Below are 14,658 nucleotides of genomic sequence, written 5' to 3' on the forward strand. Positions count from 1 at the left end.
TTTCTCTGTTCTCTCTTCTCTTCTTTGTTGCCACCTCTCTGCACACATTCAATGTTTTATCTCTTCTTTTCTGTTTCACTTTTAACCTCCTACTCAGACATGCCCTCTCTTCTTTTAACTTTCATTGTTACTTCTTAATGCTGGGAGCAAGAACAAGGGAGGCAAAATGTCAACCGCTGCTACTACATACACAGGGTAGACAGAGATGCCAATGTATTGCACTGGGAAGGATGGTATTGGGACAAGTTTAGCTTTCTTAAGGGACTGGAGAGGACACGGCTCATGCTGAACCTAATGTGTTTCTGATGCAACAACATGGAAGAACTCTGAAGACATTATGATGTGCTCTGCAAGATTGTGCAGCTGATCTTTTCTTTCAAACCCACTGTTGCACTTCATGGCCTAGCTTCCAAGTTGTCCATCTTTGTCACATTGCCAAAAGCCATTAAGCTCACTTCTCTAACAAAAACACCCCAAACTTTAACGTCCCACTAATCTTTCTTCTTTCTCATGAGGCAGATGTCTTGCTGTCTCTTCTTCTTTCTTAATTTAATTTAACCCTGCTGCTGACAGTGAGTCTTAAAACAGCAGCAATAACAAGCTACGGAAACAGGGTTTGATTGGACGAACTAATGTATGTGTCCAATGTGCATGCATGTTAATTTCTCATACGCCTCTCCTTGTTATATTTATATTATTCTTGCTGAAAAGAGCAATGGTGCGTGACAGGTGGTTCAATGTCAGTTTGTGTGTGAGTGTAAAGTTGTTCCGTTTCATACCAACATGTAAAATCACACATTTGACGTATTAGTGGATGGAGATGAGTGGTTAGAGTTAGAGAGATGGCAGATGTATATGTGTGCGTGTGCATGTGCAGGAATGTGTCTGTCAGAACAAGTGTGTGAATTTAACAAGCTGAATGAATTACAGTCGGACATCTGGACAGAGACATGTACATCTTATTACCAGCAATAATGAATCCATAAACACAGCCAATAAACGTACCTGCCGGCCTGGAAAATTGCTCTCACACACTCACACACACACACACACACACACACACACACACACACACACACACACACACACACACACAGGAAATGTAGTTACTAAAAATGACAATGCACATCCACTTACTTGTGTTTCTTGAGTGAGAGCCCCATGTGTTGCTTCATCTGCTGCATGCCATGGTAGTCAGTGTAAATGAGGTCAAAGGGCAGCGGGCCAGTCAGCGGACAACTGCCTCTGCCTGGGGGCACACCGAGGAACCTGCAACACACACAAAAAAAACCCACAGAGTTTAGACAAACATTACCCAGAGAGAAGAGAGAAGATTCACTCCAAAAGTAGTATGGACAATAGAGGAATGAATAGACTGCTCTTCAGACATGCTCTGAAGTTCATCCATCATCCAATCATTCATTGTTGACTTGGACAAAAACAATTTAGTTTTGTTATAGAAGGGGACAGTAGAGATGGTGAACATACAGTACAGCAGCGTTTTCTGGAAATCAAAGGCATTAATTGACGTGTGAAATGGGGGTGCTGTGGTTTCACTTATTTATTCATTTATTTTGAAAATATGTATTAGTTCTCTATTACTTTCTTCTGTGAAACAAAGTGTATCTATTGTTGACATAATAATGGAAGAGACATGGGTCAACTTCTACCAGTCCATTACATCATCACTGGTCATCAACCAGCCCGAACTCTAATTATAGAGAGCAGAGTTCTGTCGAGCCACATGCAGCAGCTAATTAGAAACAGTGGAAGCCTAGAGTCCAGATTATAGTTAATTACTGCTGCTGCCTAGTTATCAAGTATGGGTCATTTTGGGTCACAGTTTATCTCATAGATGTGGTGTAATTTATTAAACTATTATAATATAGACCTCAGATGTGATACTGTAAGGGTTTTCTAAAGCTTGAGGGTTTAAAAAGTAGGAAAATATTCTCATTGCGCTCCACTTTTATGGGTCACATAATATCTAATAATAAGCCTGTTTGCTCTTTCTGATTCACAATTATCCTACCCTTTGCTGTTTTGAAAAATAGTGGGCTACTGTTCAACTTGCTTACTGAGATCACAGTCATCCTATACTGCACATTGGCTTTCTCTCCGCACCCCCTAACTTCTATTGCCTTCTGGTATCTTAATGCATTTAAACCTGACCACATAGGTGACTTAGCTGGCTCAAAGTCTGATGCTTATTACACAAGTTTACTAATAAGACAACATATCTTATTTTGTGTATTGCTTGTGGCACGGCTCTACACAATAATCTGTTGTTTGGTCCACCACCCTGGTCCAGATACAAATAATGTGTGTTGGATGGATTGCCATGACATTTTGTACAGTCATCTGGAAAACAGGGTGTGCTGAATCACACATTCCTATCAGAAGAACTGAGTGGTTAGCAATTAGCATTTATAGCTGAATAGACAAAGAACACCATTGATTGACAGTCGATCTCTGAGAAGTGCCAAGGTGGAAGCACCACAGCAGTGAGGTCTTACAGTCGGACAAAATATTGAACATTTTCAGCTGGGACATGTAGCTCTATGGCTCGCTCTGTTGGTGGGTCCACAAAAATGCCCCCACCCTTTGGCTGCCACAGTTTTCGCCGTAGGAGGCTAAAATTTGGCTAGGAGGTCAAGTTTTTGTGTTTGTGTTGATGCCAACTGGCTAAAAGGGGACATGGTTGGATTGATTCATGTACATATGTGGTCACAGCTACTGCGACTATGCGCTTGTTGTTTTAAACAATCTTACCAGAGGTAAACCTTGAATGTATGCCTCTTAAAGAATTCAACGCCTCTAACCGGGAGGTGTTAAGCTCAACCTGCTGAGCCAAGCGCAACATAAATGAGAGAAACAGACTGAAAAGATGGCAGCATGAGGCCAGAGCTGGAGCACAGCATGAAGAGGGACAACGACAACAACAGCATGGTGTGCTCATATGATAAAGACCACAGGATTGCCCTTCAAATAAACTGCATTACAAAGTGACCCAACAAGGTTATGTGAAATAATCAAATGCCCATCACTATTTACCTCTCTACTTGTTTTGAGAAAGTTAAAAATCTAATTCCCTGGAGTGGTTAGAAGTGTGTTTGCTGATCAGGTAGAAACGTATGGGTTATGCTGAGTTCAATCAAAGTCAAACCAGGGAGGCCTTTGGCAAAATATAATTCAAACAAACAGGATGAAAAGAGCTGAATGCGTAATGACCTGGCTGAGTTGAACCTTACAGCAGCAACATCAGCAACAACAACAGCAGATGGTAGAGACGTAGAGAGAGAGGGAGAGAGAGATAAAGAGAAAGAGAGAGAGATAGAGAGAGAGATTGATGTGGTGAAGTTGTGTGTGTCAGATGCTTAACTGTGTAAGTGCATGCGTGTGATATATATATAAAACTGCAGTGTTGTAAGATCCAAATGCCTGCCCGTCTGTTTATGATACATACACGCCAACCACTTTTGATTACAAGACTTTGAAGACACACACACACCCACACACACACACACACGCATGCATGCACGCCAGAACATACCAAAGGAGAGAAGAGATATACGTTTTTGATGTTCTCTGGCCAGTTTCACATCCGTGTTTGACTCCATTTAAACTTATTGATTGACTGAGGGCCTCTCTGTTACCGTGCCGACAGATCTGCTATTGGATATCTGACCTGTGAGTGGTCTGCAAGCTCTTACTTAGCTCTTATTTCTGTGACAGATGAGGCCAGAGGCTAATGGAGACTGTAATGCAATTCGTACCCCCTGTGAGTTCTACCCTACTATGCTAGTTTTACGTTGGAGTCTTCTCGGCAGCACCGATAGTCCAAAGGGTCATTTGATAGTGTTGTAAAGCCGCACTTAAAGGAGTTGTGCCGGCAGCTTCTAACCAAAATGTGGTATTTCTGTAAACCCACAAAGCCAGAGTATGGTTTCTACACATAAAGGTACAGTGGCTGTTTTTGTCTGGTGTACTCATAATTAATAATGCTTTTGGTTTAACAACGCTTTTTAAAGGATAGGTTCGCATTTTTTCATTTTGTCTGTCTTCAAATAAATACTCAAATGTCCATATGTATATTGAAACGGCTTTGATCTCTGTAATTGTTCCTCCTGTACATTCCGTCCTTCCTAATGTCTCTTACATTTCAACCCACACAGGCAATAAAAGGTTTGAAAAACACATCTGTAATGTTGCCTGCATCCATGCATTTTAGAGGCTAGCCACCATTTGCGGTTTAAAGCCCTCTAACACATTATGGAAAAGCATGAGGGCATTTCAAGTGTGCACTCTGCCTGGAGTGTGGGCCTCTCATTAGTACTGTTCCATTAGAGATGCTGCCCCTATCCCTATAGATAATGGAGAACTCTCATAGTTAAAGAGTCCTACTAGAAGAGTCCATTCAATGAGTATCAAAGGCTGTACTGAATTAGGTTCTCAAATGAATCTTCATGCATGAGTTTTCAAAGTCCGTCTTCATATTTTGTGACGTCATCACCATAAAAGAAAAAAATCCTTGGGTTGCAGCTGTTCAGAAACGTTGAGATTCAGCCAACATATTATTCTGATTAAATGAGTATGTAGGCAGCAGGCTTATCTAATAAAAGCAAAATATAATAAAAAACATAATCATGCCTTTATGTTGCATTAACAACAAATGCGAATGACACAAATACAATCGCTTCAGACGCTTGTATCGCGCCACTTGCTCACAGTTGTCACATTTTTGATCAGTGCTTCATTCGCGTCAATTGCAGGTAGCAGCCGAGGCGGCTGGCTAACTGAAGCTAACTGTTGTTGCTGTTGTGCTAAATGGGGAGTTATGCTAGTGCTAAAAGGGATCTGAATAATTTTAAAAGAAGAGAAATGAGCTCTCAGAGGAAGTGTGTGGCTCTTAAAAGAGTTGTTATGTTGTAGTGAGATCAGGCCTCCAAAGCCGTACAGGTTGCTGCTGGTCCCCTCCTCAACTTCACTCTGCACTGACGGCTTTCTTCTTCTTCTTCTTCTTCTGGATTTCTGGCAGAATAGATGTCTAAAGGCACGTCACTGCCATATAGTTATATCCATTATATTATATCCACAGGAACAGGCTGGTTTCCCCCAAAGACTGCAACAATAGTGGCTTTAGTGCGTCCAGTGAGCCCCTGGATGTCTCAAGAGAACTTTGATGACGCTTACCGCAATCTCAACGCTGATTGGCTTCAAAGTTCAATATTTTTAACTTTATTCACTTTGCTTCACACGCCCCAGACGTGCAAGACGCTCTAGACGCTTCATTAGCGCTACATCTTGTCGTGCCAGATGCTCCATTCGTGCCGCCTCTGCCTGAATTGCGTGTCATCGCACCATTTACATTGATCTTCAATGTAGAGTTGTCACTCAATTCGCGTTTGGTGTAAACGCCCCATTAGGGTTACAGCAACATTATGCTAATAGTAGTGTAGCCCTATTTTCTATCTGCAACTGTGTAGAAGCAGGTTTAAACAGAATAAATGTACATGCAAAAAAAATAAAAAGCTACTCAGCATTCAAATGTTGATTTAGAATTTGAATGTTAATGTAATGATTAAACTCTTATTCGGTGCAGCCCAATAAGAAGCAAGCACATTTCAGAAATGACAGGGGAAAGTATGCTGTCTACAGCATCATTTACTGTAGACTTGTTACATTAAATTATGCCTTAGAAGCTACACTGATGTTCCCAACACCGAACTCAGAGTTACAACATTTGGATTCTTAATGGATTCTTTTCTTATAAAGCTTTAGAGAAAACACTTAAAGGGGTGCTTACAAGGCCTCATCACGAGGGCTTGCTTGCTTGGTACATCATTAATACTTATATATCTACGTGCAAAATTGTTCTCTTAAAAATAAATCTGAAGGTCAACGATGAGCTCTCTCTGTGGAAATGAGGAGAGGGTGCAACATAGAAGAGTAGGAGAGGAAGAAAAGGTTTGAGAGGAGGATGAGGAAGGAGATAATGTATGAGAGGAAGAAAAGGACAAGGAGGGAGAACATGAAGTTTTCAACCATGGACATGTTTTTTTTTTATTACGAGCAAGGTATTCAATTGAAACTGTGTGGTAACTGTGATGTTTTCTGCTTTTTTCCGTTTTAAAGTATACATTTTGCTAAACAGAGGTAAGAGATAAAACAGATTAGCATACAAGGGGTGTTAATGTCATTCTAACAGAATGAGCTCAAAGCTTGTTTCAATTCCCAAAGTACACACCACGTATTATTCTGTCTATAATACTCTTCAAAAACCCAGTGAAAGAAGCTTTTATTTTAGGGGTGTGGAGTTGAGGTGACAATCAGTGCTTGTGTTCATCTCAAATAAGGAAACTAATTGGAAAAGGGAAGGCACACCTGGCATGTGATTGGATGAACCATCTGTCAATCTAGCTCTTGCCAAAGTCAATCAGTAGAAGAGAGAAAACATCTTTTCCATCGAGAAAAGCCATTCAGTGTCGTTCTCTTCCTTCAATGAAGTTAAACTCTTCAGCTCTTGTAAAACTGATGCAATTGCAGCATCTAAGCTAAACTCTTTAGGAGCCTCCATTGTTGTTTTGAATGAGCAGTTGCCTCTCATGACGTTCACGTCACCCCCCCACTCCTCCTCCCCTCTCAACTGCCAGTAGCTCCTCACAGGATGCGGATTGGCCAGCTCACTTTTGCTCTGAAAACAAATGCATTACTTGGAGCCCAACAAGATTGATTTTTGTTGGACATTTGGAGCAGCCAATCTTGTGTGATCTTTTGTTATCGTGAGAATTCAGCTGCTGTGCAAGGTTAGTTTATCAATGTGTCAAGTCTGAAAAACAATCCAATTAGGATGACATGTTGAGGCTATTTGCTTGGAATCAATATCAGACTGCATTCATTTTCACATTATATTATATCAACATATATCCTTATCAACACTTTGTATCACACAGTCAATCAAGGACATAGACACAATTTCATCAACTGCTACACCATCTCTGGTTATGTGGTGTGGAAAGCTAGCATTAACACACACACTATATGTACAATCCATTTTCATTATGCAGCGCTGGAGCTCAGTCAGGCCTTTTGTTTGCCTGCAGATGTATATCAGTCACTCTGCGTGTAAGTCTGTCTGTCTGTCATGACAGAGAGGAGGGGGGGAATGAGAGGAATACTAACTGGGATTAAAAAGAAAAAAGTAAGACGGACAGAAAATAAATAAAGAAAAACAGACTGTTATGTGCCAACAGCTGAGAAAACAGCCGCATAGCAGAGAACGAGCAGCTCCTTGATTATTCATTTTCCATCAGCAGCCTTTTTCTCTCCTTCTTCTCCTCGATTCTTTCTCTTTTGGCATCTGTTCAACCATAGCATTACGGCCAAGAGTGAAAATGAGTTGTTTATTCTTAAAATAGTCTGATTTTTCTCTCTCATTAGCCAAGGAATGCTGAAGGATGATTTTGCAGATGCAACTACATTGAAAACCTGAGCTCTGGACAGCTGATACAGCATATCTGAATCAGCTGTCAAATACATTTTCCCTTTGATATACTTGGTCAAATATTAACAACCTGCTCAGACCTTGCACTTGACAATTCAATGGCATGCAACTTAATCTGGATGTACTGCTAATTGGACACAGTATCAGACAATGTCAGACTTGTAGGAAACAATATAGCTGAAATGGTGTTGAAAAGGACTTTAAAATTAATTAATTGAAGATTATTTTCATAATTATATTATTATAATTTTGAGGGGTACACAATGAAAGTATTACTTTTCCATAAAACATATATTTAGTCTGAATTAATATTGTAAATTTTTTTTGACAGGTTTGACAATGACTTTCTGTCACGTTCTGCTTACATTCTACCAGCCAATAGTGGCTGACATTGCAGGGTTGCCAGGGTTGTCAGCTGTTCAGTGTAGCTACTGTAGGCTGGCACTGGGTGAAATGGAGTTTGCCAATCCTGCAGCTGCTTCCTGCAGCTGCTGACTGGAGATGACTGGAGATGGGCAAAAATGAGAGTCAATATAAGCCAAGCATTCACTCAATGGACTGAGATAAAGGATTTCAACAGCATTAAAACGCATGCTGAAATGGCTATGTTTCTCCTTGATCAGTAAACTATCTTTCACGATTACTTAGCTGTAACGGTAACAGTCAAACTCTGCAATACTTGTTTTAATGGTGAGATTTGCCGGAGGGGATGAGTTCAGACAGATTTAAACAGACTCCGGTCTCCTGTAGGATACTGGACCAGTCTGACGAACCTGGCAACCTGACTGTTGGAATTATTTTTTCTTGTTGTGACTATGATCTTGAGACACTAGATGGCTGTGCTCTGCTCATTCTCCATATTCAACCTTTAAGTATGAAGTCATAACTTCAAAACTGGCAGTTTGGCAGGGTTCTATGCAGGTACATTTACATATCTGGAATTGTTTGCTGCCAGTGGTCAAAGGTATTCTTTTAGTTATTTTTATAATAAATAAAAAGGCTCAACTGCTGAAAACAGGGCTGTTTATCTTACATCACGGAAAGATGGCTTTTTAGAAATAGATGGTTTTTACAAGAAAACAACGCTATAAACATATTATGTTATTTAAGAATATAATGCATTGCTGTAGATTAAACTACCAAACAGTATAAAAAGGAGTAAAAATTAGCTCAACCTTAAACATTTACAGAGGTAAAATGTAACATACACATTGATGCAGAAGTGTCATTGATCCAAAAACATCATATATAAGTGACAGGAATATTTTTTTTGCAGAATAATTCCTTTTACATTTGGTACTTCTAAATCTTGTTGATCTTACATAATATTACTATTTTTATGGTGAAATCTGAAAATGTGCCCGTAAAATTAGCTATAGTTTGCAAATGTAAAAAAAAGAAACAATAAATACAAAGTTAGTTCCAAGTTGGATTGCGTTGGAACTTATGAGACACAGAATAGAGTCATATAGCACATAGTGCGTATCATTATACGGATCCACACCTTATGAATGCTGTTACACAGAAAATACCTGATTTAGAAGTTCAAGGACATCTGTAACGCAGACACGCACACGCACACACACACACACACACACACACACACACACACACACACACACACACACACACACACACACACACACACACACACACACACACACACACACACACACACACACACACACACACACACACACACACACACACACACACACACACACACACACACACACACACACACACACACACACACACACACACACACAAAGTATGGCAGCTATCCCAGACACAATTCGAGTTCCATGCAGGGCCACAAAGAAGTCCAATTATCCAAGGTACTCTTGTCTCCTGGCTGGCACTTACTCAACAAGCCCTCAGAATGAACATTCACACCAGGGCTCCAGACTAATTCTTTTCACTTGGAGCACTGGGGCCCCCAACTGAAGATTTAGGGGCGCAACCAGAAATTTTAGGGGCACACATCGCAAATCAATATAAGGTAAACTGCCAGCACCATCTCTGTCATGACAGTAGCTACAATATTAAAAAATATATATACTATACATTCATGTAGGACACATTGCCCCATATGTCGTCAACAAAAGAATGGGGAGACATATTGTGATGACACCCCTAGATGCCAGTCTGATCAGAAATCCCCAGTGCGTTATCAGACATCTCATCTCTCTCCCTCTCTGGCTTGTCTTTGCTTTATCTCTGTTCCTTGACCCAGCTACGAACTGGCCCTCCCTGCTTTACTCTCAGGACCTTTTGAACGAACCTGGAACTCATTGAAGAGTGAACAAAATGACGTCAAGGTCATTAAATGAAGAACCATATAAGACTAATTTATGTTAGTCCTCAAGTATTAATTTAACAGAAACTGTCAAACGATGAAATTTATCTGTTAACTAATGGAGAAAAGGCTTTCTCAAGAGATAAGTTTATTGCACCCTGACTCTAACTCAAGACCCTCGCATTTCCTCACAGAATCCTTTGACACTTTTTACGACTCTGAGCAACCCACAGACCTGATCTGGTAAGAGGCCCAGAGACTCACACTTTAATGTGTTCTTAAAGAAAAGTACTATAGGAAGTATAAACTGTTATAATGTGTATTTTATTCATCCATAAATAAATTAGTGTTGTTTTGAACGACTGGGGTTGTTCTATGATCAAGATTGCAGAAGTTACAGAAATACGGTAATATTTAACCTGACTAGGTTTCCATCAAGTTTAGTCCACATTACCTGTCTATACGGTGGTGGTGCCCCCTTTTGACGAGGAAAAATTAATTAGCCTAATTAATACTTAATAAGGTGATTAATTAATTTATTATCATACGTGTAGTTCTCTCTTCTTATCCTACATTCAGAATAAGTGGTGTGACGAGACTTTGCCATGGTATCAACAGAGGTATCAAGTTTGAATTACTACTATTTTTTTTTAAGTTTTGACATTCTGGTGAAAACTTAGTTCACTTTACAGTGTATCTGACATTTCTTCCTACTCCGTCTTATAAGGAAAATGATAATACTTTGTCAGATCAAGTTTGGACATTTTCAATATATTCAAGACCCTTCCACACAGGGATGTAGCGGGACAAAAATTTGGCCCAGTACATCCTTGGTCCACTTTGGGATGCAGCTGCCTTTTATGAGAGCGTGTGAAGGGCGCATGTAGATGCTTTGTTGGAAATATATTTAATAGGTAAGGTATGAAGGCCTATACCTTCTCAAAAATTTGATCCTTCATCTTCATCTGGCTCAACTTCCCCTTTGCTGGAGCCTGAACGTAGAGCACTGTAGAGCTACATCTGGATGAACATGAAGTAGTATAAATGACATCACTAACGTATACATTTACTAATTACTAACCATTGAAAAGTAACACAGATCTCAAATTGAGCAGGCCGTTATACTGTATTACATTATTAAGGCAATAGTGGATCTTCTCATCATTTTTGTTTTATATCATTTGAAACATAATAATTCCACTCCTGCTTCCACATACATTTGATCTGGGATTATGCCCCATATTTAGTTTTAGGATTGACTGGTGCACAAAACAGTGCTTCAATCTAACCCTATTATAAACCTTTTATCCATGATTTGATAGTCACAGATTTTCTGAAGGGGTTGACCTACGATCTTTAAGTTCGTTTGGTGGGGCAGTTTTGACTTTTAAGTGATGGAAAAAACACCTGTACCATGTAGTATTACAATACTGTAGAACAAAAACAAAATAAGAATTTGTCTCCTGACCCCAAAACAAAATAAATGATTTGTTTTGTCCTTTTGCAGATAGATGTGATCTTTCCAGGACATCAACTTTCTCAGATAAAAAAAACTGCTTAAAGCTTTGAACTGTTTGTCCATTCTGTATATAATCAGTCAACAGAATCTCAGTGAAATGCTGTATGTAATGTATGTGTTTGCAATATTTGTGTATTATTCTGTTATTCCATTCAATATCAAATGACTGTATTGGAACGATTAAGCACAAAAGCACAAAATGAGCAATAACACAGTGTATTGCTTGTTGATAGCTAATATCTATCATTTTGCCTTTAGGTCTAGTACTGTATATATATATATATATATATGTATATATGTGTGTGTGTGTGTGTGTGTGTGTGTGTGTGTGTGCGTGTGTGTTTGTGCTTGTGAACAGACGATCCATACTGGCCACAGGGATGTGTGTGACTGACTATCCAATCAGTGCTGTCAGCTAACTTCATCCCCACTGTCCTGGTTGACAGAGGGCACGCTGGGGTCAACAGTGAGAAGACAATGGAAGCAGCTGAGACTGTGAAGGAGAGTGAGAATGTGTGTGTGCATGTGTCTTTGTGTGTATCCTGCCATAAAAAAAAGACATGACAATACAGACTGTGATTATGTTTGGCATCAGATCCAGTTCACTTCCTTTTAACAGTTTTACTGGTCTTTTGCTCCATCCTAAGACAACACATAATATATTACATCTGGAGTAGGGATAAACTTTTTTTCAGGGTCAATAGAAATTATTAGTAATCGAGGAGACCAAATTTGGAAGCAATATACAGTAAATTTGCTGTAAGAATTAAGTTCTTGTTGGCAAAATTAAGAATAACACAAACACCAAAAATAAAATGAGTTGAAATGCCTTTAAGCATATGTTTAATTAAGAGATAACATTTCAACAGTATTTTAAAACAGAAAGATGGTTGGTTGAGTGTATTTTTTTCATTTTCAAAACTATAGAATGACAGAATAAAAATTCCTTTATTAAAAGGGTGAGAGTCTTTACTGTGCTAACTATTTTGCTAACTTTTCCCACTTCCTACCAATATTAACTGCTCTGTTTCAAAAATGTTAGGCTTAAAAAACGTGCATGCAGGCAGAAATTCACAGTGGTATTCTGAGCAGAGGAGGTCAAGCCGTTTATTATTTAATAAATAGCTAGTTTATATAGTATAACCACTGAAATACTGCCAGGCTGTGCTGTCCATCTCAGCCGAGGATGGAGAAATGTATGGCTGAGTCATAACCATAACCTTTGCACCCCTGACCCATCATAAGATGCCCTCTAGTTATTTGAAAAAGAAATAATCTGAATCTGCAAAGTAACTTTTAACTAAAGTTATCTGATAAAGAGGACAATATTAACGTAGTGGAGTAGAAGTATAAAGTAACAGAAAATGGAAATGAAGTACAAGTACCTCACAATTGTGCTTGTACATTACTCAAGTCCTACAGTACTTAACACAGACCTAACAAATAGTTATGTTGCGTCAGTCATAAATGCACAATAAACCAGGGTTTTTAAACAGCAGAAAGCAAGATGACGCTTGTGACAATATGTTACAGTGGCTACTTTTTTTTTAGAAATTATTTCTCAGTGTCACTGTCAAACTGGGTGCTGTCTAATTTAGAAGGATGTCTGAGCGCTGCTTGGGTAGAGACAGACGGAATTTGTGGTTGAGATGTCAAAGAGTGGCAGAAGCTACTGGGGGAGGCAAGGTGCATCTTAACACCGCGCCATGAAAGGTGTCATGTTTCCATCACTGCCTAATGGAGCTGGTGCTGATAAATACCTGTGACTACTGCAGAGTAATTTGTCTTGGGAATGAATGCTGATTGTTAACTGGAGGCAGCGGTAGGCAGCCCAATACTCCCATTTTAAGAAGACAAGTCTACTTTATATGTTGAGAAGTTACCTCAGTATGTGTGTGCGTGTGTGGTAGTTTAGATAGCTTAAATATAAAAAAATCCTGCCTGAAAAAGTAAATACTGTTGTGTCTCAACAGGTTCTTAATTCTCAGCGCAATCAAATGATAGTTGGACGCAAGCACGGACACACACACACACACACACACACACACACACACACACACACACACACACACACACACACACACACACACACACACACACACACACACACACACACACACACACACACACACACACACACACACACACACACACACACACACACACACACACACACACACACACACACACACACACACACACACACACACACACACACACACACACACACACACACACACACACACACAGTAATCAAACTGTCAAACATCCGTGTAATCATGTTTACACATCCGTCTTTGATTACACCCAGGGGATGGCAATCTCAGTACGTGTTGGCAAAGTTTCTCTTACTTGACGCACAACCACACACACCCATAAAGACAGATATGTACATACCATTCAACACAATCCTTTACACACAAACACTCAGATGCACCGAAACACCGTACAGTATATGGCAGAGCTATAAGCAGCTGACAGGCCCCAGTTAACAGCCAAGGCAGGGTGCACTAGAAAAAGGAGCCGCAAGGCATCATAAACACCAATACAGAGAGAGAGAGAGAGAGAGAGAGAGAGAGAGAAAGAGAAAGCTGCAGAGGGAGGGATGAATCAGAGATGAAAGAAGGAAGAGGAAAAAATGCAACACTCCTGTCGGAGAAAATAAAATTCTCAGATGAAGAGCTCCAGTGGAGAGGGCAAATTAGAGATGCTGGGGGAGTGAGAGAAAGAGAAAGATGGGGGAGCAAGGTGAAAGGGAAAACAACAAGTAAGTTGCAAAGGATGGGTAGTTAGAGAGAGTGGGAAAGAGAGAGAGCAGAGAAAGAAAGAGAGTGATAGAGAGAAAGAGAAAGAGGAAGAGGACAGAGGAGAGGGCAAGAAGGGAAAAAGAAACCAGGTAATGTTAGACAGAAAGATTAAGAGGTTAAAAGTCTGTGTGGGAATATGTGTGTTTGAGGGAGGGAGAGAGAGAGAGAGAGAGAGAGAGAGAGAGAGAGAGAGAGAGAACGCTATACAATAAAGTAATAAGAAAGGAAAATACACCTCCATAAACTACAGGGTCTCTGGATGAGATGTGAATTTACAGATAAGCCTACACACACACACACACACACACACACACACACACACACACACACACACACACACACACACACACACACACACACACACACACACACACACACACACACACACACACACACACACACACACACACACACACACACACACACACACACACACACACACACACACACACACACACACACACACACACACACACACACACACACACACACACACACTGCACCCTTTGCTAATAAAGCCAGCTCCTGC

General features: G+C 40.0%; 1 protein-coding gene across 1 annotated transcript in view; it reads right to left on the reverse strand.

The window, feature by feature from the left end:
- LOC310961368 (alpha-1,6-mannosylglycoprotein 6-beta-N-acetylglucosaminyltransferase B-like) overlaps positions 1-14,658 on the reverse strand; it is a gene marked incomplete at its 5' end in the record, with an annotated part of 110,638 nt that overhangs the window by 20,045 nt on the left and 75,935 nt on the right. Inside the window, one exon of the mRNA XM_083933400.1 lies at positions 1,138-1,269. Coding sequence (XP_083789526.1) covers positions 1,138-1,269 — 132 coding nt within the window. The remainder of the gene's footprint in view (positions 1-1,137; positions 1,270-14,658) is intronic.

Source organism: Echiichthys vipera (genome assembly GCF_963691815.1).
Source record: "Echiichthys vipera genome assembly, chromosome: 2".
Taxonomy (NCBI): domain Eukaryota; kingdom Metazoa; phylum Chordata; class Actinopteri; order Perciformes; family Trachinidae; genus Echiichthys; species Echiichthys vipera.